At 40.1% G+C, this 26,264-nt stretch overlaps 2 protein-coding genes and 1 long non-coding RNA gene across 5 annotated transcripts in view; all 3 read right to left on the bottom strand.

Moving 5' to 3' along the window:
* The window catches only part of LOC117788785 (division abnormally delayed protein), a 64,954-nt gene that overhangs the window by 28,128 nt on the left and 10,562 nt on the right, over window positions 1–26,264 (bottom strand). The gene's annotated exons all lie outside the window — the stretch shown is intronic.
* LOC117788788 lies at window positions 3,572–4,325 on the bottom strand. The gene is made up of 2 exons (XR_004617795.1): window positions 3,703–4,325; window positions 3,572–3,644 (listed from the first exon to the last, which is right to left on the bottom strand). It is a non-coding gene; the product is annotated as an uncharacterized LOC117788788 (long non-coding RNA).
* On the bottom strand, window positions 24,117–26,246 carry LOC117788786 (probable isocitrate dehydrogenase [NAD] subunit alpha, mitochondrial). The gene has a single exon (XM_034627655.1). It carries the CDS (start codon window positions 25,801–25,803, stop codon window positions 24,301–24,303), a length of 1,503 nt encoding a protein of 500 aa, XP_034483546.1. The 5' UTR covers window positions 25,804–26,246; the 3' UTR covers window positions 24,117–24,300.

Genomic DNA, 26,264 nt, shown 5'->3' with positions numbered 1-26,264 from the left:
AACTGTCACTGAGCCACAACCCTTGTGGGTGGCTAAAAAGTGGTATGCTTTAACACATTTGGTTCAAGAATTTCCTCTAACGTTATCTAATAGAACATAGTGTAAAGTTACTTCATAAATCTTATCAGATATTCATCTGAATTTCAGCTTATACATCATCAATTTGTGAGAAGCATTGTCACATTAGACAATGAGTAAGTTGAGTGGAAATATATATTATGGATATTGCTGTGATTAAGAGAAAACAACGCACATTTATTAAACTGACAACTGTGCACATTGAGCACATTAATCAACCGGCTTAAATCTGCATCTGGCCAAAGCTAAAGCTAAAGCCACAGTCATAGTCCAAGTCCAAGTCCAAGTTGGGGGATATAAGCAAGTCGTAGATATACGAGTTCTCGTTTGTATCTGTTTATAGTTTGGCACAATTATGATATATGACGCCTAGACCCATTATGGAAAACATGTGAAAAACTGCACGCGATCATTAGACAAAATCAACAGCAACAACAAAAACAATGCATTGGCATTGAAAATGCGCGCCTACGATTTTCACAGTTGTTAAAGAGAGAAGCAATGAGTGAAAAGAAGAGAAGAGAAGAGCTGACGAAAGATTAATGACAGCACAAACATGAGGCACACACACATGGACATCGACATGGACATGGACATGAGTGTGGACACGGATATGGATATGAACAGACACTCACTTGCTCACTTAGACGGGTACTCATACAGCAGCAAGGGTCTTGACGTTGCTTCAATTTAATGATACACTTGCATTTTAATTAAATCATGACTACAACAAATAGAAGCAACGAATTCTTCATGTGGCAGCTGCAATGAGGCATGTTGCAATTGTGGCAACCGTCATATGAAAATCACTTTTCGAGATGAATTGCATTGCAAAACGAAGCGTGACGATACTTAGATGCCCTTCCAGTCAAAAGGAGATAATTAATTCGTGTTGAAATTATAATTATGTTATAATACAAAGTACCAATTGGAATAAAATGTGTTGGAAAAGTTTTCTATACATCCTTTTCATCTAGAGCATAACAATAGAGCATAATAAAAGCAGGAATATGTTGAGTGCTTTCAACTTCAGTTTTCTCCATTTAATGAGTTGCCAAGTCAGCAGAAAATTTGGCAGCACTTATTCACGGATGAGTAACAAATGCTATTCATACTTGCATAAATATCTATCCATAAATGCTGGATGTTGGCCAGGAAACCTGTTCACAGATAAACAACGGATACACACCTGCAAAGAAATAGAGAAAAGATAAATATAAATGAATAAATTAATTTATGCGATAGCGCAAATTAAGATGAATGTCATAATTTTAATAAAAATGAAATCTATTTTCGAAACAAGCAACTTAACAAACGAAACTCAACCTGTTCTCGCATCTTCAGTCGGCCCATAAAAAATAAAACAATAAACCAGCTCAAATGATTGTAGTAGTAGTATTATTTTTTTAATGGCAACTCTCACACTCGCCCACACAAGGCTGACCGTTGGCCAGATTACCAGTTTACCATTTTGTGCCACTTCCCCCTCAACCCTCCCGCATTGGTAGAGGGAGGAATCTTGGCTACCCTTTCAGACAATTCTCAGATGGGTTATCGCGCGAGTCTTGCATAAATTTGGTCGCTTTTTGACAATTTCTATTGTGTTTTCGTCTCGATTTTTAATTTGTAGCCTTCGCTCTGGTTTTGCCATTCCGTTTTGTGTTTTCTTGTTTCTTGTTTCTGTTTTCTGCATTTCAAATTTGCTTCTTGCACCAAAACAGAAGACCTTAAATAAATTGTAATAACAACACAAAAAACAACATATAAAATAAAATAAAAGAATGCTACCAGAGGCCGGCACAAAGTTTACTTGAGTTTTGCCTCCGATTTGTTATTGTTGTTGTTGTTGTTGTTTTTGTTGTTTTTGTTTTATTATATTTTTGTTGCTTTTGGTTGCTTGCCAAAAACTAACAAAGTGGAAGACCGCGTAGGACGTGCACCCAGAGGGGGGCGTGGCTGTTCATGTATCTTTTGTGCTGCTGTCGGCTCGCTTTGATATTAAATCGAGGCGAAAAGCAGAGAGCAGCAGCGACAACAACAACAGCAACAACGACAACAACAACCGAATCTGAAACAAACCAAAAGTTACCCAAAAATTCTTTAGAGCGTGCAAGGAACGAATTCTAATTATTCTTTTTTTTTCAAATTATTAAGGAAACTGCTAAAAATCTGGGCATATTGATAAACAAACGAAAGTGCGAATATTATAAATTAATAAATTAAGTAAAAATCGTAGATCGAATAAGAAATATTTATTTAAATAAACCAACGAACTTTGTGTAACTTACTAAACAATATTAATTTATTTAAGTAAGACAAGTAAATCATGAATGATATATGGATCATAAAAAGAATGCGAAGCTGTTTCGGAAAATTATCCAAAATATATAAATATAAATAGAAATCAAAATTTAAAAAGTCTTAACAGATATTCATAATTTATGCGCCAATCATATTTTATGACTTAAATAATCATAAATAAATATTTCAGACAAGTATCAACTTAGAAACTGTAAGATCTCACAGGTTATCGACAATATGAGTGTACCTCAAAAATTTTGTAGATTCATATGCGTCTAATTCTGTCCACAGTTTGAAGAGGAGGCCATTGTTTGTTGAATTGTGGTCGTTTTTTTTTGGCTCTTTTTATTTACTTAATTTTGTTGAATATAAAATATATTAAATGTTGGCACACAATAAACATCAACGGAAGCAGTTAATTTCTTAATTATACATTTAATTTGCCAAGCGAGCGCAGACTTTAATGACAATACAAAAAAAAAATACACAGAAAATCAAGCATATATTTAAATATGTATAAATATATATGTGTATGTATATGCTTGTATCTATGTTTCGGTATAAAAATGTAAAATACTAGATAGGCCTATAAATACTCATGCTGAGCAAGAAATATCGCACTTATTTAGCAATTTAAATTCGCAAAAAGACGAAAGAAAACAGGAATTGTGACAGAATACTTTGAATATGCATTAGTCGATCGGCACTCTATTTTGGGAGCATTAGCTTTGGGCCTTAAGTCGTGATATATCGCTACGAAATCCAGTAAACACAAGCCCTGACCCCACTGTATCGTATCGTGCTGTGTTGTGTAGTGTTGTGTTGTGTGATTCGTGTGGGGCTCATTTACATATTACAAGTGTTTACAATTAAACATTGGCAAACCAACTGACAGCTGTCAACTATCAAAAGTATCAGCAATTGTGAAATTGTTGATTAATAATAAAACACGCCCAGGCGAAGAGACAACTCTTTAACAATTAATGACAATTAGTTACATCAAGTGTCAAACATTGGAACATTGAAAAGTCATTTGCAAACAATGCAAATTGGGCATGAAAATAGACATGAAGTGGACATGAAATTCCATACAATTTATTGTTGTTGTCATAGGCCTACAATTTCAATTGTTGCAAGACACGTTTATCTAATGTTTCTTGTGTATCTTGTTGTTGTGTCTCTGTTGTTGTTGTTGTCAAAGTTAGCGTCAGAAGTGCGCACCTTTTGCGGCTAATTTGTATTCATTAGCTGGTCCCGTTCGCAGCCTGTAATTTAAAATCGTTAAAAGTTTAATGAGGCGTTAATAATATGGTTTTGTTTTACTTTTCCTCGCCTTCATCGTTGCTGTCTCTCTTTCTTTCTCTTTACTTTTCTCGCGTCGCTGTCGCCAACGTTGTCATTGCTTTTTACTGCAAATAAGCGCCAGAGTCCCAGTCATGTGGTCGTGTCCCAGACCTGGTCACAGGTATCCCCATTTCCATTTCCATGCCCATGCCCATCCTCGTGCCTTTACTAGCCCTCCATACGTGCCTGTCTGGGTTAGGATCTCAACTGGGAATGGAACTCGGTCTGAAACTGGCAGCGTTTGTTGTGGTGGTTTGACGCTGGGAACTTAATTGACTTGCAAGTGACTAATTGTGCATGAGTTCGACACGGACGAGCTGTACAGAGCAGGGGACGGGGAAGGGGAAGGGGGAGGGGGCACACACACACACACTCGAGGTGCGTGTAATATGAGCCATGTCACAGAGAGCCTTGCCAAATGAAGTTGTTGGTTTGTTGAGTTCTTGTTGATTAGCTGCTGTTGTAGTTGTAGTTGTATTTGTTGTTAGTGCTTATTGTTACTGTTATTGTTATAGTCGCTGTTGTCATTGTCAGGCATGCTGAGTATGACAACGATGACAAGTCACAAGAGAACTTGAACACAAGACCTACAATGACAATAAGGGCGACACTTTGGTACTAAAAGTGAAGATATTACGTATAAATAGTATCTGTTTTTAAGTCAACTAGAAATTCAAATTGAATACTGTTTTCAATTTCATGCCAAATTTCATTGGCCAGATTTCTATAATTTATAACCTGGCGTATTCATGACGCATTTGCCATTTGGACTGCTGACCATTTTTGGGCAGTCCAAGTCGTTTTCATGGTTGGACAATTGTCAGAATTAGCCAATAAAACAACAACAACAACAACAACCAAAGCAACAGCGAGACAAGCTTGTAAAAACATTGGCACATTGGTTATTTGCGTTGGAGATTTTGGATTTGCAGTGATTGTCAAAGAAAAAGAAACCGAAATCGAAATGAATTGAAATTGTTAATGCCAAATGCATTTGCGGCAATTGCATTTGCCTTTTTTGTCATTGATCTGTCCAATAAATTCTCACGAAATTGTCAGCAATGCCCCCGAAACAACAAAAAACCCCGCCATGTGTCACATATCAAGTTGCACATATTATTATTATTACTTATTTTATATTATTTTTATACTCGTTATTCCTACAGCTATCTGGTAGCCTTTGCAAGATAATTTTCCAAACAGTTTGTTAAATTGCTTGCGGTTGATGCGTTGTCGTCTGCTTAATGTGACAGGGCAAAAGCCATTAAAATAAATTAATTTAAATCCATTAATTGTTTAATAATAACTCGTCATACTCGGTAAATTGCCATTGGGGCACTTAACTATAACTATAATTAGTTAAATGAAGCTTCATTAATATCGAATTTCAGATATTTTGTTGTAAAAAGTGCGTGGCTGCAGAAAGAGCAGAGATCAAACAAAATTAACTTGAGGGCATGATTTAACTCTAAACGGGAATATATGAAAACTTTTCGTAAGGAAGTTTATTAAGGCGTAGATTATATATACTTATATTATTTGTGTTGTGCAAATAGAAGATTTTATATTCCAATATATATATAAAACTTTATATAAAAATAGAAAAAAAACCAACTACTTGAAATCTTTCATTTTTATATATAATCATCAAAACTTAAGAGCATTTTAGGCATATCCAGAATTATTCGTTACCCTTATCATCAATCTAGCTATCTATTTAGAGCTCTCTTAATTCGCATAAAATATTTATATAATTTTTATGATTGTAATAAACTTAAATAAAGGTACTAATTCAATCAATCTTAAGTAATTCTTGAGTTGAACTTATCATGTTCTCCTGCTTATTTTTTACTATGCTCAGGTTTATGAAATTTTTTGTAACTATTGTTGTTGTTTTACATGTGTTTAGCTACATAAAGAACATAAGAAACCCTCTCAACAAAGTACTCAAAATGTTGAACTCATGAACGTTGGTAATTTGTGCTTGCGGCTTAAAAGGCTTTTTCTTTTTTGCGTAATTAACTTAAAAGAACATTAACAATAAATTAACAAATTTATGGCATTTCAGCAAATGTTGCTTACAAAAAAAAAAAAACTGAAAACGAGAAGCAAAGCCGCTGATAAGGCATAAAACAAAACACAGTAGAAGAAAAGGGGGAAAAAAAGGTAAAAAGAAAAACGTGAACAGAAATATGTAAAAAGTGAAGGAAAACTGAGGCGAAGGCATGTAAATAATTATAATAAAGTGATAATGATATACATTTTACAACGTTTTGAGTTGAATGCAAAATGACAGGCACCCAACGATAACAACAACAACAGACACAACAACAACAATGGCAACAACGACACCAACAACTTGGTGTCAAAGGGGCCGCTCTCTATCGAGAAGTCGCCTCTGTCTTGAGGCTGTTTGCCAGTTAGGTAAATGAGTTAGCTTGAACCCAGTTGAGAGTTGAGTTTGCGTGTTTGTTTGCGCCGTTTATTTAAATTAAAGCCCAGTCGAAGTAGAAGTCGAAGTCCGAGAGCGAGAGCGAGAGCGAGTTCCACTTCAACTTTGGAGCAGCCTCTTGAATTTTCCCAATTGACGCCCTCGGGCCAATGGGCTTGTAATTAGCCAAAACTTCAATTGGCCGCCGGTTAAATGTGCATTAATTAAGTGCTAACCGCATAAACGTTGATCACTTCCCCCTCCGCGAAAGGGGAAGGGAAACGGGAAACTTTATTCAGCTGTTGCCAGCGCGTTTATTATATAAACAAATATTGATAATAAAAAAACCTAATGAAATGAGTCAGAAATTTCTATTGCAGTTGCATACAGTTGGCTATTTAAAAACAATTACGAGCACATTTCAAATACGCCCACGCGAATGTCATAAAGTTGCATCAATCACATGACAAACAGCAGCAGCAACAGCAACAACAACAACTAATACAACAACTGCAACAACCACAAGTGTTAAGTCATTTTTGGGTCATTTGAAATGCTGAAGCAATGAGTTGGCAATATGTTGGAAAATGGCATCCAACAAATCTGGCAAATACATTAGTTTTAATTGCTTGCCTGGGGATGATGTCACTGCATCAGCAGCAACAGCAGCAACATCAGCAGCCACAGCGACAACCCCCGGCCCCAAAGGAGCAGCAACAGCATCAGAATGGGGCAGGGGCAGCGAGGGGTGGGATTTGTCAGTTGGTTAGCCTTGTCAGGCGACACAATGGCAATAAACTGGCTTTGGTTGCATTTGTTGCCAATATTGTTGCTGCTGTTGCTGCTGCTGACATAGTTGGCATTGCTGTTGTCGTCGAACTGTCTGCAGCGCTAAACGGCTGCCATTACAGTAGAACCTCGCTATGTATAATATTATGACAGTTCGTCTAAACAAATACAAGCTTATCAGCTTTGCAAATAAACAAGAATATGAAAAATGAACTTGCTGGTAAGCTACATCAAATATCAAGTATACGCACGAGTATTCCTGCACATAAACAAAACTTATTCGATAAATAAATTGGCTTACTTTTAGTAGATTAAACTAAAGTTTAGACTTTAATCTTCAGACCAGCGCATACATTGTTCTTTCAATCATTTTCTTTACTTTGCAAATTGTTTATGTAATTGATTTGAGGCAACTTTTCAATTGCCTGTTTTTTTTTTTGCACTTGCCCGCGATTTTACCGAGTACTCGAGTCGTAAGTTAAACGTGTACTAATAAGCATTTCAGTGCTCGTATCTATTTATCTTTGGCTCTTTGTTAGTTGCGTGTTTTGTTTAACAATTAACGCCGTCAATTGTCAGTTTTCATGTAAGATACTTTGTTGAAACACGTCGAGCATTTCGAATAGTGATTATAATGCTTCTCTAAACAGCACGTGTCTCGATGGCCGTTGCAAGCAAAACACATGACACAAAAGCCAATGAGGGGTTTTTCTATTTTCATTGAAAAACTCAACTGCATATGCTTTTAAATGAACTGAAAATTCAAAAGATAAAATGCGAAAAATAGGTTTTGTATAGATCGGAAAGCGATTTTCGCAGCCAAATGCGCAAAAATTAAAATTAAAATTAAAAATGCTTTTGCAATTGCAATTGTGACTCATCTCACTAGTTGGCTGCGACTACAGTCTACGCTGAAAGTCTGCTGCCGCCGTGCTAATTTGGCAACTAGACGACCAACTGTCTCTTTATTTGGTTTGCCAAACTTTCTGTGGCTTCGGCCTTTTTCATTTTCTCTAATGAATAAAATTGTTTTGCAGATGATTTTATGCCAGGGATACCCTGCAATATGAAAAATGATGACAGGCCATGTATATATTTTTTCAAAAAAATTATCATATATTATTTCCATAGCAAGTATTGTATTGCTGATACCCTGTAAAGCTAATTAAAGTTTTTAAATACCTAAAAATAATATAAAATAAAGATCATATAACAATTTGTTTTTATTGCATACCCTGCAATGAGCTGTGCCACTTTTGCAAGGTATTATATGACCAATTAAAATAGTTGACGATTAATGGATATCATATGGAGATTTCTCTTTAAGTATTGTATTGTTATCTATGAATCTGATATACCCCATCATATGATATCGTCTCCTCTCTTATTTAACACTCATTGAATGCCCGAGGACGCAATGAGGCGCAGAGCGCGACAATTTTTGCAACCAGTTGCCAAGTTGACAGTTGCGCTTTTTATACGATTTTCATGGGGTGTCGGTGACATTTTTGTTTCCTCCTCGCATCGGGTGGGTCTCTGGTACACTCGGTCATGGGGTCTTTGACACTTTTGCGACCGTATATTTCGGTCTTTCAGTTCGTATTGGGGTATTCATAAGGTGTGATGTGGTAGGGAGGGTAGGGGCAATTAAATTGCTCGGGCCCCAAAAATACTCGTACTCTTGTATCATTCCCGGATGCATTGCATAAGTCGGGCATCAAATTGTCGGGTTTGTTTTGGCCCGCAAATATTTGCTAGCTAAATTTAGCGACGCGTCAAAATACATAAAAAAAAGACGGTTCGGGCCATTTGAATTCTTTTTGCTAGCTTATTTTTTTCACATACAAATATTGCTGTAAAAGTGTAGCTGCCAAAATTTTGTAGACGCGCATAAATTAAGCATTTTAAATGATCTACGCGTGACTTGTTTTTAGCTGCTTTTCGAAACGCTCGAAAGCCAAATATTTAAAAAGATCTTTTTTTCATCTATTTATTTGGCATAGCATTTGTTACCAAAAGATGCTTTTATTTCGAAATGTATTTTATCAATTTTATTGGCCAAATATTTGCTTAATAAATCAGAGCCAAAAACCACAGCCAAAATAAGAAAAGAAAAAATAATTCTCATAGTAAACAAAAAACCAGGGTATAATTATGAAAGAAAAACACAAAAAATCAAAATTGTGGCATTTTGTGCTGCATTTTCTTTTAGATTTATGCGTTGTCGCGGCATGCAACCCCATTCATTGATACCATGGCGCTTTCATGGCTTTAATTAATATTTATTTATAGTGGCAATATCTTTCAGCTGTCTGCCCGCCTGTCGTTTTGTCTGTCAGTTGCTGGCCTAGCCTCTGGCTGCTTTTATTGTGACACTTGTAATCGATATTTTACAGGTTTGATTATTTGTGCAATGTCCCCTTGCCACTTCCAACTTTCCACACTTTGCATACGCTGTCGGTGTGGCACAAGTTTATTTGATGGGCTGTTGACTTGTTTTTGTTGTTGTTATTATTGTCTGGGGGCGACTTCTCTCTCTTCGCCTCTGGGGATTTATGTTATGCCGCCACTTGATATATTTGATGTGCTGTTGTGCGTGATATCTTGCCACAAATTTATGTATTGTGTTTAGAAATACACATATATATTTGTAGTTGCAATAAAGCATAAGTGCAAAAGTTAAGGAATGTAGAGTTGGAAAGGGCAAAAGTCGAGCATATTTAAGAGTAAATAAATTCCGATTGATTCCTTTGTCCATATCTGCTCTATAAATAATGGCTAGAATATAAATATTTATTTAAATAAAAGTATTCCAGCTGCAATTTTCGTGATTTGCTTGTGATAAATCACAGAATAAAATACAAAGCATGTACAAAAGAAAAACCAAACTGAAACTTAATTAATTAGTGTCAAAAGTGGCGCAAGCCAAAGTCTGGCTAAAGGCAGCATCCCAGCTACCAATCCCACTTCTTAGCCCAGTTTATGCCGGGTCACACTTAGCTATCGTCGCTATCTTCTGTTCTCCTTCCTCCCATCGTCCTGCTGTGTATCCTCCTTCTCGCTTGGCTGTCATTTGGCAAATTAATGGAATCAGCGCAGCTATTAGCCAACTGCGGGCAACTCTACAGCAACTGGAATGATATTATCAGCCAGAGACCCCACCGAAATAACAGAGAGAGAGAGAAAAAAAAAAGTGGCCAAAGTCGTCGCGACTGCATAACGGTAATTTATCTTTTAGCACGAATTATCGATCGATTTTGTGGCATTTCTCGCTCTTCCTCCGAGAGAGACTCCGAGTCTCGTGCTTCGTGCCACAGCCAAAAGAATTTAAGTTCGCTTGCCATTTTTGTTTTTTTTTTTGTATTTTGTGGGCCCATAGTTAATGGTTTATCTGTGTATGTTTGCCATTAGGTAACTGTCAGTTCCGCAAACGGCAACAACATAACGACAACAACAACGACAACAACTATTTCAGGGGGGTTATTATGCGCGACTCAATAGACTGTTAACTTGGCTTATTGAGTTGTACAGCCTGCCTGGTATTAAAGCTGTTGTTGTTGCTTTTACTAGCTTCGACCTTTTTATCGCCTGCCAAGTATCTACAAAGTCGCCAAGTCGAAGACGACGTTGCTGCCGCCTCAAGTAATTTCGTTGTGGCGGCTTTGGTAATGAATAAAGCAAAGGGAGCGCCAGCAATGGGCAGCCAACAACCAACAACCAACAACCCACAGCCAACAACAACAACAACAACAACAACGGCATCTACAGTCACAAGAACAACATTTTTGGCACGCGAAACTTACGCTTATTCAATTTTCAGTCCGACGCCGACGCCGCCGGCCAACATGGCGTATGAGCGCTTCCGCTTTGCCTCGCTTCCGCTGCGACGGCAACAAATGGACGAGAGCTCGCTGCCTGTCTGGCCCTTTTTACTATATATACGCCCCACCTGACATTTGATATGTACATGAACAAAGCGCGCCGCGGCAATCATTCATAGTGGCGTCGTCATTGTTGTGTGACCTGCCCCAGCTCCCGATCCCCGACTCCCGATCCCCGACTACCAAGTTCCGATTCCAGCTCCAGCCCATGTTGTTTTCGGTTGAGGACTTCGCACACGAATCCTTTTTTTGCATGCGATAGCAAACTTTTTGGCTGCCTGCTGTCCCTTTCCTCTTTCTCCCCTCCTCATACACTGTGCCACATTTTCATAGCTAAAGGCCAGACGAGAGCAGAGCACTGGGGAACTGGGAACTGAAAGAGACGCACCTGCCTCGGCTAATTAAGATGAATGCGTCGCGCGTTTAGCAGCTTAAATGGAACGGAAGTTTGCCTGATGAGCAAGTTTAATTGAGGATATGAAACTTGTGCAGTTGATAGTTTTCTTACGGTGTATGCGTATCTTCCACTTTTTGGGGACTGTCGCAAAGAAAATTGTTTACTTCCCCTTATGGCCATGCTATTCACATGCTGACAACACACAAAAGGACCACATACACACAGATACCCTTGTATATAGTATAAACATAATCTTTAATATTCAAATAAGCCAAAATGTGAAAATGCCAGCGAAAAGCCCACTGGCGCATTGGTAACAGCCAAAGGGGTTGAAAGGCAACAACAACAACAACAAATCGCTGTTATGTAAGCCATGTTTATATACAGAAAACTTTATATAACATGTAATTTTTGGATTGGCATCTATTGTCTTAATTTATTTTATAATTTTATATGCAAAAAATAAAATAATATTAAAATATACAATCGAACTGCATATTTATCTATAAAACCAATTTCCAAAGTTCTTTTCATTTTCCTTTCTTGATCATAAATTTAAATTACAGCATAAATTTCTGCCAAAATATTTTGCTTTGATGGTCCTAATCTCGTTGCTATCTCATAAATTATCACAAGCTTGGTTTTTTCTTTAATCAAACATGTTCGAAAATGTTCAATTTTCTTTCATATTTTTGGCACAAACTACAGTCATCCTTCTAATATTTCACTCAACTTAAAATAGAGTACTTCTAATACTATTTTTATTTTATTTCTCAATCGCTAAATCACATTCCAAAAATTCAAACTTGCAATTAATTTTCATATTTTCGGCAGAAATTGCTTTTTTCTTATCAAATTAATCCCCCTTCAAAGTATTTTCTTACTATATGTTTCTTGCATTTCTTAATATAATTTCTAATGTTATTCGCCAAATATTACCAAAGAAAATTAAATTAATTTTCGTATTTTCAGCTTAAATTCGTGCAATTTTCATGATCCAATTATGTATAAATCTCCCTTTTTCTTGATCAGCCTAATCAAATACAGGGTGTCTTTGGTATTCACAACTCAAATGATTAGGACCACACAGAACTCACCCTAAGATGATATAGTACTATGATACTTATGTTGTTGCATAGTTCATGTTGTTATCGTTGTTGTATTGTTGTTGTTGTTGTAGTTGTTGCGTGCCAGATTTATGCAGACACGCAACAAAAATGACTTTGTCGATGTTGCCATGTTGCGTGTTCGCAGTTAATGCGACTATAATTTAATATTTTCGTCGCTGCTTTCGCAAACTGTTATGAGAGTGAAGGGAAGTGTGGCATGGTTCATCCCTTCGATCAGGGGTGGTCGCTAGCTTTTTTTTTTTGTGGGGTAGCTTGTGGCCGCAACTGAAATTGTGTTGCAATTGTCTCATGCCTGCCGTTTGACTGATGAGTTTCAACACCGCACGCTGGCAGCGGCAGCAGCAATCAGCAACCCTCTTCAAAAAATTAAGTCGTGTCGAAATCGATGCCAGTTGTGGGAGGCAGCAGCCGCTGTCGCAGTTGCTGTCGACGTCGCCGTCGACCGCATGTCAATCATAATTAAAACTTTCAGCTGGAGGGTTGGCAATCAGGGGGTTTTGGTTGAGCTTCTGTTTCTGTTCAGTTTCTGGTTCTGGCTTTTGCCAACAGGGCTTCACTTATCTTATCGTTCGCTTGATTGCCTTTCAAACGCAGTCAGCTGCTCATTTAGTCAGACTGGCAATCTGGCAGTCTGGCAGTCAGTCTGACAGTGTTGCCCATTCATGCAACTCCCAGGCCATTCATTCATTCATTCATTTATATTGCTTGCCATGCTGGCCTTTATCAAGCATCGTTCCCAAATAAGGCGCTGCCAATGGAGCTGGCCCATTCAGTCGGCGCCTTGGGCTGAAGCTGCGGCTCATTATCAATTTCCAATGTTGCACAGAGCAAAATGTGCGTGCAATCGTGCCTTAGTCCATCAGTCGTGCAGCAATCGCATCTGTCAGCGTCAGACGAGCCAACAAACTAGGCACTGTGCCATGTGCCCCACGCCACATGCCACATGCCGCATGCCCCATGCCCCACACTAGCTACTGATTTAGCTTCAACTTTAGCTGCTTCTCTGCTCGTTGTCAGTGTCGTTGTCGTTGTCTCGTTGTCGTTGTCTGTGTCGTCAATGTGTCTGCAACAATTGTTGCTCTCCATTTGCTGTCAGCCAGTCTGCATCTCTCTCTCTTCGTCTCTCTGTCTCTATACATTGTCTGTCCTTCTGTCTGACTGTTGCTTGCAATTGCTGAGATTCTGGTTTGTTTTCTCTCGCTGTTGTTGTTGCTGCCACTAGTTGGGGCATTGGGGCAGCGACAACCACCGCACTTGCACTTATTCGCCACCTTGCTAACTGCGTGCCTCGCAAGTCAACTATTATCTCACTCAGTGCCTCCACAACTGTACTCACTTGCAGTGACTCTCAAACTGTTTGCTTACCTGCAATTAAAAGAAAAAAGAAAGAACTATTAATATTAAAAATACTTTTTGTTTACTTAATTACTATTTACTAGCTATTAATAGATAACCTCTCACACTTTCTATCTGCTGTTGTTCTTTAACATTTTTCTACATTTTGTTGAGCAGTGTTAATTCATCAGACAGCCATAAAATAGTTTGAAATGTTTAGCATTTTGTTTGAATTGAGATTTAATTATGTGGCAACAAGCGGATCAACAAAAAAGAATCAAATAAAGGGGGAAAACATTCAACTCCATCAGGCGGCTGTTCACAAAACTTTTCACAGGTTTTCACTGCCCTTTTTCCCTGATGCCTTGACTGACAGCTCCCGGTTCCTGTTCCCCCTTCCTGACTTTTCCGAATGATTTAAATTTGTTTAGACTAAAAGTTGTACGTCTGTTCTCTTCAGATGTGTGTCTGTGTGTGTTGTTATAACATTGAAACAGATTTCAAAGTGCAACGGGTGCTGTTAATTTGTTTGTTTGCTTGCGTGTCAAAGTTCAACACGCCGGCGTCTATTTTTAACAAGTTTATTGACTGGGAAAATGTTGCTCCGGCAGCATTATGATTAAATGTTCCATTTAACAGCGATAAGCAAAAGAACGGACACTGAGCAGTGACAAATTCATAACAAATTCATGCAAAAATGCTGGGAAATAAAGAATCTCGGGTCTCGAGTCAAACTTCAAGGCGGAGTCTGAATCAGAGTCAGAGTTCAAGCAGACTGGCCAAGTGGATGTGGATGTGGATGTGGATGATGACTGACTGAGTGCGGCTGCAACGTCAGGGTTCATGTGCAGATGGCACTTGCCTTGAATAAAATATGACGATGCTACCAATGCAGCAAGCCCCATGTTGCAAGCGTGTTCATGATGCACCGTGTTGAAAGACAAATAACGCGTCGGCTGTGGCAAGTGGTCGGGTTGCGTTCCCTGACATCGAGCTGCCTGAGAGCTCTGCCCATCGCAGATTGTCGAGACGACCCCGACCAAACACTCGCTGACACAATTCAGAGGCTGGCGTGGAGAGACGAGGGGAGGAGGAAAGGAGGAGAGGAGGAATGCCTGTGGCAGGGTGAAAAAGTGCTCGAAAAATATATAAATTTTACTCGAATTCGTATTCGCTTGCGTACGTGTAATAAATGCGTGGAGAGTCTGCAGATTGCCACTTATGAGCACCCTGTATGCGGCTGCGATGCCCCCAAAATTGTTGTTGCAACTGACTTTGACAGGCACTGTCGACACTGTCAGTCTGTCAGCAAATATGTGTGATAATTTATAAATCCACGCATAACTTTCAATCGACAAACTGCACATGTGTGTGTGAGCTTTGAAAAGCTCTCATACATATATAGGAAAAAGAGCTTTTACTGCTCAGCTCTTGCTATGCGTGAGAGTCGTATGTGTGAAAGCTCAGTGCAGGGTATTTACAACACGACTCTCTGCAGCACCCTTCACAGCTGGAATATGCATGTTATAAAGGGAGTATCATCTTCAACACACAACCGCAAGCAGTTTAGTCGCATTATATGCATTATATGATAGCACACAGATTGTCTCCGGGATTCCAGAGATCTCAGAGTTCTCTGAGTGTGTTTAATCTGTGCTGTGTCTTGGCAAATTTGCTCAACGTTTCTGTTTTGGGGCAGAGTACATATTTTTTTTGTTCAAATCAGACCAATTTGTATGCATTAAATGCAGAGAGCGACATTTCACTGCGACAAGATTTACGTAATGCCACCCACTGACAGACCTCGCTTAGACAGTCGTCAGTTGTCTCCACTCCCCCTTTGAAAAGGCCAGACCTGCCCACACAAATGAACGGCCCAGTCGCAGCTTTAGCCCCAGAATCACCCTTGGCTGACTGACTGAATGACTAGCTGACGGACCGACTGGCGAGGTCGTTCCCTGGCTGTACAGTTGACGCATTTTACATGACATTTATCAAGAGCTCTTATAGCCCCTCAACGAGAAGGGAAGGCCTGTCCGTGCCCGCCCACAAAACTGTCACACCGCCACCGTCACCGCCATCATCAGCAACATCCACTGAGCGGATGCTTCAATCGACTCACAGTCGCAGTTAGTCAGTTACAAAGGTCAAAGTCAAGAGCAGAGACTGTTCAGTATTTGGACAATTATTAATCAGACTTTAGAGGTAAATTGTACTTTCAGTTGTCGAGGAAGCTCATACTTGTGAGCAATCAAAAGATTTCAGCAATTTCTCCCACTCTGCCTCGCAGTTTAAACAATAACTATAAATTTGTAGTGCCAACAACATAGTTAACAAAAATCAACTGCAATAAAACTGAACTCGGGTCAAGCATGACAACCGACCGACAACAATTGTTAAATTTTGTTTTATTTGCAAACATTCAACGCCATTTGGTTTCTTGCCACAGAAATGTCGACTGTTTGCACTCCAGTGTGGTTGTTTTTGAGTAACGATAAAAATCAGGGAACACAACTGAGCGCAATAGCCACAAAACAAGCGCAACGAAGTTTGAATACCCTTCAGAAGCATATCAAGTAAAATGCAATAAAAAACATAAAAATTTTGATAATTATTGGAAATATTTTAAGAATTTTTTCCATTTTAAGTTTGTGCAACATTTGCAATGCAAATTTGTTGCAGCTTCAATTGAAACTGATTAAGCGAGAGAACAGAGCGCAGAGCACAACATGTTGAAGGCAACAATTTGGGGCATAAACGCACAAACGACCCCAATGGTCTCGTTTACAAATTAAGCACTTCCAAATGGCCAGCAAATTAATTTTTATTGCCTACAGAGTTATGTAAAATATGGCTAACAGTTTCCGTCCAGGGACTCCTGGGGAATGGGCTGGAGTAGAGAGTGCGAGTATACTCGTTTTGGGATACAGCTGGACTGTTTTTGTTTTGCCTTATAAAGATTGTCAAGCTTGCGAAATGCAAAAACTTTTGCAAGTTGCCGACTCCCCTAATAAGCGACGAGAAATTGACAAAGTTTTGTTTTTTCGACTGCCGAAATTCTCGAAAAAGGAGGCGACAGAGCGGAGAAGAGAGAGACAAAATGTGGACAAGACAGAGACAGAGGTGGCGGACTGAGGCGACAGTTATTTAGTGCAGGGATTTACAAGATAGGCACCGGAAACGGAGGCGGCCAACACTTGCCGCACCAGAACCAGTCTCTTTCTCAGTCTGCTCTCTTCCACTCGCTTTCTATATTTGTGAGTTTATTATGTTGCCGACTTAACGTAGCCGAAATAAGCCAAGTTCTGCATTTGTTTTTGGCCATGTCATTAGCACGGTCTTATGCGCATTTAATTGAGCTGCAAATTTACGTGGCAGAAGCATGAGTAAATCGAAGTTGAATAGATTTTTAATTTTATTATTTATTTATAATCTAGAAACCTAGCTTAATTTTAACGAGCAAAAAACCTGCGTACTCGATAACAATTCTTCATCATTTTATTCTTCTTCCTTTTCAAATTTACCATATATTTCTTAAGCATTTCTGTCATTTCAATATCGACCAGCTTCATAAAATTTTCTATTCAACAGTATTCAGTTTATGATATGCTCACGTTTCCAAAACCACATTGACAAGCTCTATAATAATAATGATTGGAATAATGGCAATGATAATGCTGATGATGAGTGTTGGTCAACGGTCAGGTTGATAGTCGATTGCAATTCGCATTGACCTGGCTGACCAGGTTGACAATTTCATTAGAGTACAGAGTGCAGAACGTTTCTCCTGCTCAGCTCCTCTTCTACCGCTGCTCATCTCCTATTCCTTTCCTCTCTTTGGTATGTCATTGTGCATGTGCGAGGCTTATCATTTATTTATACGCATTGTTATTGTTGTTTTCTGTTATTTTTTTTTTGTTTGTTTGTGTGGAAGGAAGTGAGGAAATGAGTGGCGGATGTCTGGCTGAAGGGAGAAGGAATATAAAGTAGACCCACTGAAGTGGGAGGAGGTCAGTTAACTGTCGCCTGGGCTGGAAGCTGCTGCTTAAAGTGTCATTGTTATCATTGAGCATGCTCTTTGTTTAATAAATTATTTATCGAACGTCAGTCGAGGCGTGTGTCTGACACACACAGAGAGAGAGAGAGAGAGAGAGGATGATGGCGCGTGGCATTGGCCTTTGATGGCCCAACGGGGAGGCTGTGTCGAGGGGAGGGCGGAAGATGTTCACATTAAATATACGCATATGTAGCGCAGTCCATGAAAGCCAAAGTGCTTTCTGAGGATTATTGACTGAATGGATAATACTCTCACTCAGAGAGAGAGAGAGAGAGAGAGAGCGAAAGAGAAGGAGAGAGAGAGAGAGAGAGAGAGAGTGCTTGGACAAAACATTAACCTTTAGATACGACTCCATTTGGAATCACGGCAAATGCATTGCCAATCAAATTGGCCTCGATATTAAATCGCCATTCAAAGCAATTCCCAGAGTTTATGTGCTCAATTCATGTTTCAATTTGTTCTCATTGGATTCACTTCCTTTGTCCCTACATATATATCCTACTCTACTACTTTCATGCTTTATTCTCGTTCACGTCTCCTGCTTTCTACCTGAGTTGCCTTTTGCCCAATTGTGCAGCAAACAAAAAAATTGATTGCATTTCACACGGTTGCAGCCGGAATAAGTCCGTCGAGTGTGGAGACTGAAGCCTTCTCGACCCAGTTAAGTAGTTCGCACTCAAGTGCCTCCATATGGAGCACACACACACACTCTATGAGTTCATAAACTACCCGAAAAAAAGTTACAGCACAAGTTTTGCATAATGCGCTTGCAACGTTTGCTTTCTTCTCCTCTCATTTTCCATCCCTATCATCTGCCTGTTCGCCTGTGCCTCCCCCATGCATAATAGATTTCAATGTGCTCAGACCCGTCAACATGCAACATGGAGAGCAGCAGCTGCATCGGGTTCATGTTGACCTTAGCCATACAATGCCTAGCTACGGGCGAAGGCAAAAGGTTCATTGGCCATTTCCAACTGGCAGCTATTGTTACGCTTTGGCCAGGTTAGGTCAGACGAGCTCAGCTCGACCGGCTAGTTAAAATTTTATTCTGTTTATTAATTTGAGCAGCGACTAGCAGCAAAATTCCATTGCTGTGTTTACCCAACTTTCGGCACATTTCAAATTTACAAGTTTTAATTGAAAAAACCAAAAAAAAAAACACCATTAAGTGGGATTTGAGCCAGATGATATATTGCTGCGGCAGGTGGAAATTACGAGCACCTGTACTTTGACCGCAGGACATTAAATCAACAAGTGCGACTGCACTGCAATCCTTACACTGTATCCTTACTGTGACCTACGTCACCTGACCTCAGTCTCGTCCTTGGCCAAAGCTCCGGCTTATGTCACGTTGCTGCGCCAGTCGCTGTTTCTTAATTACCGGAAGTTGTTGCCCCGCCCCACCCCACCCCCTGTTTGGGCAGGTAACAAGCTACAATTAGTGTCTGGGACACGCCCACAATAACAACATGAACTTCGGAGCTGATAGCTGGCCAAGAAAGTACTTAGATATGTACTTTCAAAGTGGCTTACAAGTTTCCCCGGCCATTCCCATAGTTGTTGCCTTGTTTGTTGTGGCATGTTCTCGTTACCTTAACTGTTGCAACTGGTCAGCATTTACAACTTTATTTCAGCCAAGTTCTCGGAAATTTCTTAATTTCCAGCACGACAAAACTTTAAGCAGAAAGTGTACTCTAATATTTCAAAATTTAATAAATCATACAAAACTTTCGCATGCAAAACTTTTGCTTGATTGAGTTGGATAATGGGAAAATTCTATAAAAGTAATGAAGATACATTTTCATTAAACTTGAAGTTAATTTCGATAACATTCCTTGAGACTTGAATAATAGTTTGACTTTAAGAAAGCCTGATCTATGGAATATCTTATCTGCCGATGGCATGGTTAATTTCTTAGCCCTATCTCGATAACTTATCGACAACTGTGCACATGTGTCTCGCATTAATTTTATGGATAAATTTCAATTCTCCCCGCTTGGCAATTAATTGCATTAATTAAACCAACACGAGATGCTCAACATTCATTACTTTCCCAGTGTGCATTTTATGACATTTATGCGCTTGCTGAAGCAGCTTCGACAACGGCAATGTCAGTGGCATCCACATCCGCGTCCTTATCAGTGACTCTTTCCTTCTTTCAACTTCTGCCGCATTTCCGGCGTTAATTGAATGCAATGGCGTCCACGTGCGAGCAAAGCAGGAGGAGGAGACACATGGTTAAAAAAAGGGGCTATGTGTGTGTATGTGTGTGTGTGTGTGTGTGTGTGTGTGTGTGTGTGTGTGTGGTGTCCACTGCCAATTAGCAGAGGCAGACACTCCATTTGCTGGTCTGATTCACAGTCTGGCTGAGCACTTTGTCAATTAAATTTTATTTGATTAATTGATGGTTTCAATTTCTTTCCCTTTTTGATTGATATTTCAATTGAAATTTGGAACACTACAGCAATTTTTAAATAAATCTTCAAGATTCTTTAAATATTTTGTTTAAACAAGCTAAGTATATCACGTATACGTCGTGTTGTCACCCAGCAACTAAACCTTGGAAAAATATGAGAATCCAAGAATGCAAACAAGCCCGAAAATCAAATGTTATACAGAGCAACACAAAGAGAACAAGCGCAAACAATAAAAAAACACAACAAAACGCATTATCAAAACAATAAACAATTGATGGCATTTTACTTAGGTCAGCAACAACAACAGCGATAGAGAAACACGCCGCAAGCATAAAAAATCAATAAAAACACAAAACGCAGAAAGAAACAAAAGCCCGAAAAATGAAGAAACTGAAGCTGAAACAAAACGCTGCAAATAAATAAAAATTGCTTTATTTATTAAGCATTAAACAATAAATGGGATTATTTTTATCATCAGAGCAGTGCAAAGAAATGTCGCCACACAAACAGAAAGAGATGGCGCACGAGTGCCAGAAAGAGATGGCACAAGGAGTCGTCCTCCTTCAACTTCAGGCAGTGCGACAATAACAATTGCAAACAGGGAAATGGAGGGAAAACACAAATAAATAAATGCAAATCATTTTCTATTTGCCCTCCCTTTCAACTTCAACTTCAACTTCGGCTTCAGCTTTTTCCTCAGAGTGTTGGCAAGCATTATGGCGATTGCGACTCCGATTGTGATATTGTAATGACATTTGAAGTACTCACAGTGCGTGTTGTTTCAACAAGCAAATGTTTGGGATTTGGCCTGGAGAATGAGTCCTGGACAGGCCTAATAAGAGCTGTTTCTCTCCCCTCTCTCTCTCTCTCTCTCTCTGCCTCTCTATACAATTTATTTAAATGGAGCTTTCCTTTTAGTTTTTCTGCTTCTCCTTTTCATATTTTTTTGTTTTTGGTCTTCCATTTTATTTCAGCAAATTTGTAACTGTCACTTTGCTCGAGCTCTTCTTTTTTTTATTTGTTTATAGGCATTGAAATCTTTGTATGTTCCGGCTCTTTGTGGACAAACCGGACCCGGGCTTGGCTTACGGGCGAACTTTTGTGCGTGCCGAGCCGGACGAGTGTTTTGATTGTGAAAAGTTGTGTGGCAAAGGTAGCACAAGTTTCGCAAGTGACAAATAGATTTAAATTCGAAAATGCTTTTTGTTTGCCACTGTATTTCTGCAACGGTTACATGTTGGCAGGATAAGGGGTAAGAGGGAACGGGGGCCTTGTCATGCAAAGCACTATTGACAGCGGTCGTAAATCTTTGTAAAAGTGCTGTAACCCTTGTCAAGCAGAGTAGGAACATGGAGCTGCAAAAACTGCGACCCGCAACGAGGCGGGCGTGAAAATGTCTGTCTAAATGTCTGTGCGGAGCTTTGAGAGGTTCGAAAAATCAGTTAAAAGCGATTTAAAGGGTTGTCAGGCACTTGTAAAATTGCCAATGAGGAGAAAAGTTGAGGAAATACGTGTAGTTCATTTATTATGGGTTCGGTTGGGCTTAGTTTGGGGAAATTAGAGGGCAGTCTGTAAATGGCAACATGTCATTTTCAAAGATTTGTATACACTTGATAATGAAATAAACTACACAAATGAAAGGCACATAAAAATGATTATAATGTACTCTTAGTTTATAAAGAAAATAATTTAATTAAGTCAAATAAATTTAATTGAATTAAAAAAGAATTTGCAGTTTTTAAAAAGTAGGATGGTACAAATTTAAATAATAATTTCAAAGAAAACTAGTCTATAATTAGGTAATTACACGTGGCTGACCTTCATCATTGGCCATGATACTGAGTACGTTTCCATTAACGCATAATTTCAGTTTTCATGAATTTTTAAGAATTAATCGCTATGATAATGCGATCATCTCTCAGTTCCGCGTATTTGGCTTTAACAACGGGTGTTTTTTCTTATTTCGCAATCCTCCCCTCAACAAGTTGGCTTTTCTATGTTTTTCCGAAATTTTCAAAGAACCAACGAAAATTCGACTGAAACAATTAAACGAGGCACAAATGTTCACAGCTTACGAGCACAGCATATAGAGAGGGGAAGAAAGGGAGCGAGCGAGCGAGCGAAAGGGAGAGAGAGAGAGAGAGAGAAAGAGAGAGAATTCTCTTGTTCAGCTCGACACGCTATCATCATCATTGGAATTGCATTAACAAATTAGCATTCTAATGATTGGCCATGGGCCATGGCACGGCATGACAATTATAGCGCCGCCTTTTGTCTATTTCCTCCCCCCCACCCTTATTCCCCTTTCCCTATTTGTTATGCCACTCGCCTGGTGTTGCAACAATTCTCGGGAACAGACGTGGCCTTTGCGTGTTGGCCAATTGAAATCAGACTCATTTCGTTCCAATTTTGAGTAGGGTTTCCATTGCACCCGATTCTTGAACCATGCAATTGTAGCTCACAGCTTGCAACTTGATGTTGCAGTTGCAGTTGCAGTTGCAATTCCAGCTTAAGCTGCTGCAAATGGTTTAGTGTTTGCATTTATGAATGAAGACGGCGGCAAGTAGGCCGCATCGAAGCTGATCCAGATACACTTGCAGTTCCCCCCTCCCGTTGTGCCCCCCCTCATCGATGCTGGGCAACCGGTGCTCGGTTGCTTGGTGTCAGCTTCAATATTGGAGGCTGTTGTTGTTGTTGTTGCTGTTGGGGCTGCAATGAAACCGAAAACCGGTTACAAAAACGCCTTGCGGCAACAAAAAACAAAAAAAAAATACGAAAAAAATTCTTGATTTTTGTTTCACATACACAAAACGAAGTTTATCTTTTGGCTCTCTCGGTTCTCGTTCTTGTTCTCATTCTTGTTGTCGTTCTTGTTGTCCTGTTGTTGTTTATAAAAATTCTTTGAAATGCACACACAATCTTCTATATATTCTCTCTCACACACACACACACACACTCGCACACTCGCCTGCTTACACACAAAATTAAATATTTTTTTCCTCTGTTGTTTTTTTTTTTCTTCTTTTTAATTCTTTATATGGCTCTTTGGTTGGCTCTGTGGCATTTTCTTCCTGCTCGTTCCCCGTTTCTACTGCACGCTCCGCTGAACCCCGTCCATTGGACTCTCTCCCCTCGCCCTTCCTCCTCCTACTGTTTGGGACTAGTAGTTTGTTGGTTTGTTTAGAGTTTTGGTCGGTGCTTTTAAGCGCAAAACGCAACTCAGCTCAGTCCAGAGTTTCAAGTGGAAGTGGTCCAAACATGCATGTAAAAATGCAACGTAAGTCCGACCCTAGATCAGAGAGGGACACATGCGAGTGGAGAGTAGTAGGAGGGAGGGAGGGAAGGGTAAACCCAGTGCGGTTGATGACTTGCATTTGGCTCTCGCTTTCGGGCCCGCAGAGACTGACTGACTCTGACTCTGCCTCTGACTCTGCCTCTGACTGTGGCTGTGACTCTCGGTCTGACTTTGACTTTGGCACTGGTTAGACTGGCTGGCTGAGTGAACTGGGTCTGGATTAGGGTGCCCACTCCTTTCTACAACTCTGTCCCCTTCCCTTCTGCCTTTTTGACTTTGACTGTCGGTCGCTTTTCTCTGATGTTCTGCTCTTGTGATGTTCTTCTGCTGTTTTGATGTTTTGTGGTGCGCTTTCTCGTTTGCTTTAGCTGCATATTTTATTTTATTTGCAAGTCACAAATGAGTGTGATTAGATTGGCCGCACATTTAGTGACAAGATGAACAGAGAAAAAAGACTTCAAGTCATAGATGAAGAAAGGTTTAAAAAGGACCTAAGCCATCTTATAAATTAGCAATTAACATGTTTAATATAATTTTTTTTTAAATGAGATCTGATTTAAATTCTTATTATTAAGATTCTTTTAGAGAATCTTTTAAGCCTTTGCATATCAAATTACATTTAATTAGTTAATAAAAAAAATTATGGAGCTCAACACAAGACTTCTCTGTTAAATTTCGCATTTATTAAAGCAGTCATTATCATATACGAGTAATTCGAATACAGTAATAAAAAGCACATAAAAATTTCAATAAGTTGTTAGACATGATCGCAAACAAAAGGTTCAACAGATCCAGTTCAGTTGATAATTAACCGGATATAAACAAAGTTTCTCACAAAGAAAGGACTAGCCGAGATTTTTAATGACAGCCCTGGTATATTCAGAGCACTTAGCCTTCCCACCGAGATCTTGGGTACGCACATTATCCACCTTGATGGTCTTCACAATGGCCGTCTCTATTTTATCCGCAAAACTGCCCATGTTGATGTATCGCAGTAACATTGAAGCGGAGAGTAGAAGAGCTGTGGGATTGGCCAAATCCTGGCCAGCAATATTCGGAGCAGTGCCGTGAACAGCCTCGAAAATGGCGCCATTGGTGCCGATGTTTCCCGAGGGAGTTAAGCCAAGGCCACCGATTAAACCCGCACAAGTATCTGACAGAATATCGCCATAGAGATTGGGCATGACGAGCACATCGAATTGCGTGGGATCGGTCACAATCTTGAGGCAGACTTCATTGATAGCCTGCTCCTCGTAAGTAATGCCACTGGACTTCAACTGATCCTTGTACTTCTCGGACACCTCACGCACACAATTGATAAAGAGTCCATCCGACATCCTCATGCTGGAACGCTTATGGACCGCCGTGATCTTCTTGCGCTTCATGGCAATCGCATACTGGAAGCAATACTCGGCAACCCGTAGGGAGGCTTGACGGGTGATCAGCTTGATGCTCTGGACCACACCATTGACCAACTGATGCTCAATGCCCGAATATTCCCCCTCCGTATTCTCCCGTATGGTGATTACGTCCACGGTGCCATAGACTGTCTCCACGCCAGCCAGGGATCGACAGGGACGCACATTCGCATACAGATTGAAGAGCACACGCAGGATGAGATTCAGGGAACGAAAGCCAGAGGCTATTGGAGTCATCAGTGGACCTTTGAGTCCCAGCTTGGTTCGCTTCATGCTATCGATGACAGCCTGAGGCACAGTTTGAATGCCTTTATCATTTATCACGGGTGTGACATCGACTGGCTCGAAGACCAACGGAGCTTTAACCGCCTTTAGGATCTCCAGCACGGCCAGCGAGATCTCTGGGCCAATGCCGTCACCTGGCATGAGTGTCACAGGAATTGGCTTCACACTACCTCCTGATCTCTTGCCACCGCCTCCAGCCGCACTTCCCACTCCGCCCGCAGCTCCACTGGCCCCTCCTCCACCTGAACTCACAGCAGGCAGCTTGGTATCTTTTGGTGGTGCTGGTGGCTTGTCAGCCGACATAACCAGATCGATAGAGCTTTGAGGAGGCGGCGAGATGCGTCGTGGTTCAAGCACCTCCTTCACCTCCAGTCTTTTGATTGGAACTTCTCTTGGAGGACATCTGCGACCACGAGGCAGCCTGTGGTGGCAAGGTTGCCGGCGTGCTGGTTGCTGACTTTCATCTGGCGGAACTCTGCGATTATGATTGATCACATACGGCTCAGATCGATTGAGTTTATTATTTCTTATTGTTGTTATCATTAAGCGACTCTGGAATTCGCTTGCAAAGCGGCGAGAAAACTGTAAACGGACCGTCGACTGTTGCCGCAACACGACGTTAAAGGGTGAGAAAAAGCGCGACATGTCCAAGAGAATTTGGAAAAAGGGTTATTGAAAGCAAAAATATGGATTCGAGTGTATGTGGATGGAATGGAAATGTGTGAGTGTACACCTCAAAGCCTGCTAGGAAATAAGTTAAACAAATTCTATGCTAATCCCTATCAACTTTCAGTGTCCCCTTAATTCTCTCAATATTTACAAATTCTCGCTGTTGAAAAATTCATTTTGTCGCAGCAAATGGAAGTCAACACTTGGTCAAAACCCAGTCGCAATTTGCATAGCTTTTAGCCAAGCTTGGCTTGGTCTTTTCCATTTGCCGCGTGCATTTCTTTTTTTTTTTTTGTGGCTAGTTTCGCTTTTGTTGACGCCTCAAAGTTTGGCGACTGGCACCGCCGGAAAAACTTTCACAAGAGCAAACACGCGATGCAAAGGAGACGGAAACCGAAACCAGGACAACGTCGCCTGGTAACCCTTTCGTTCTAAAG

The sequence above is a fragment of the Drosophila innubila genome (genome assembly GCF_004354385.1).
Source record: "Drosophila innubila isolate TH190305 chromosome 3L unlocalized genomic scaffold, UK_Dinn_1.0 0_D_3L, whole genome shotgun sequence".
Lineage (NCBI taxonomy): Eukaryota > Metazoa > Arthropoda > Insecta > Diptera > Drosophilidae > Drosophila > Drosophila innubila.
Note: the sequence above shows the minus strand (reverse complement) of the source record. Positions and strands in the feature narration are given on the sequence as shown.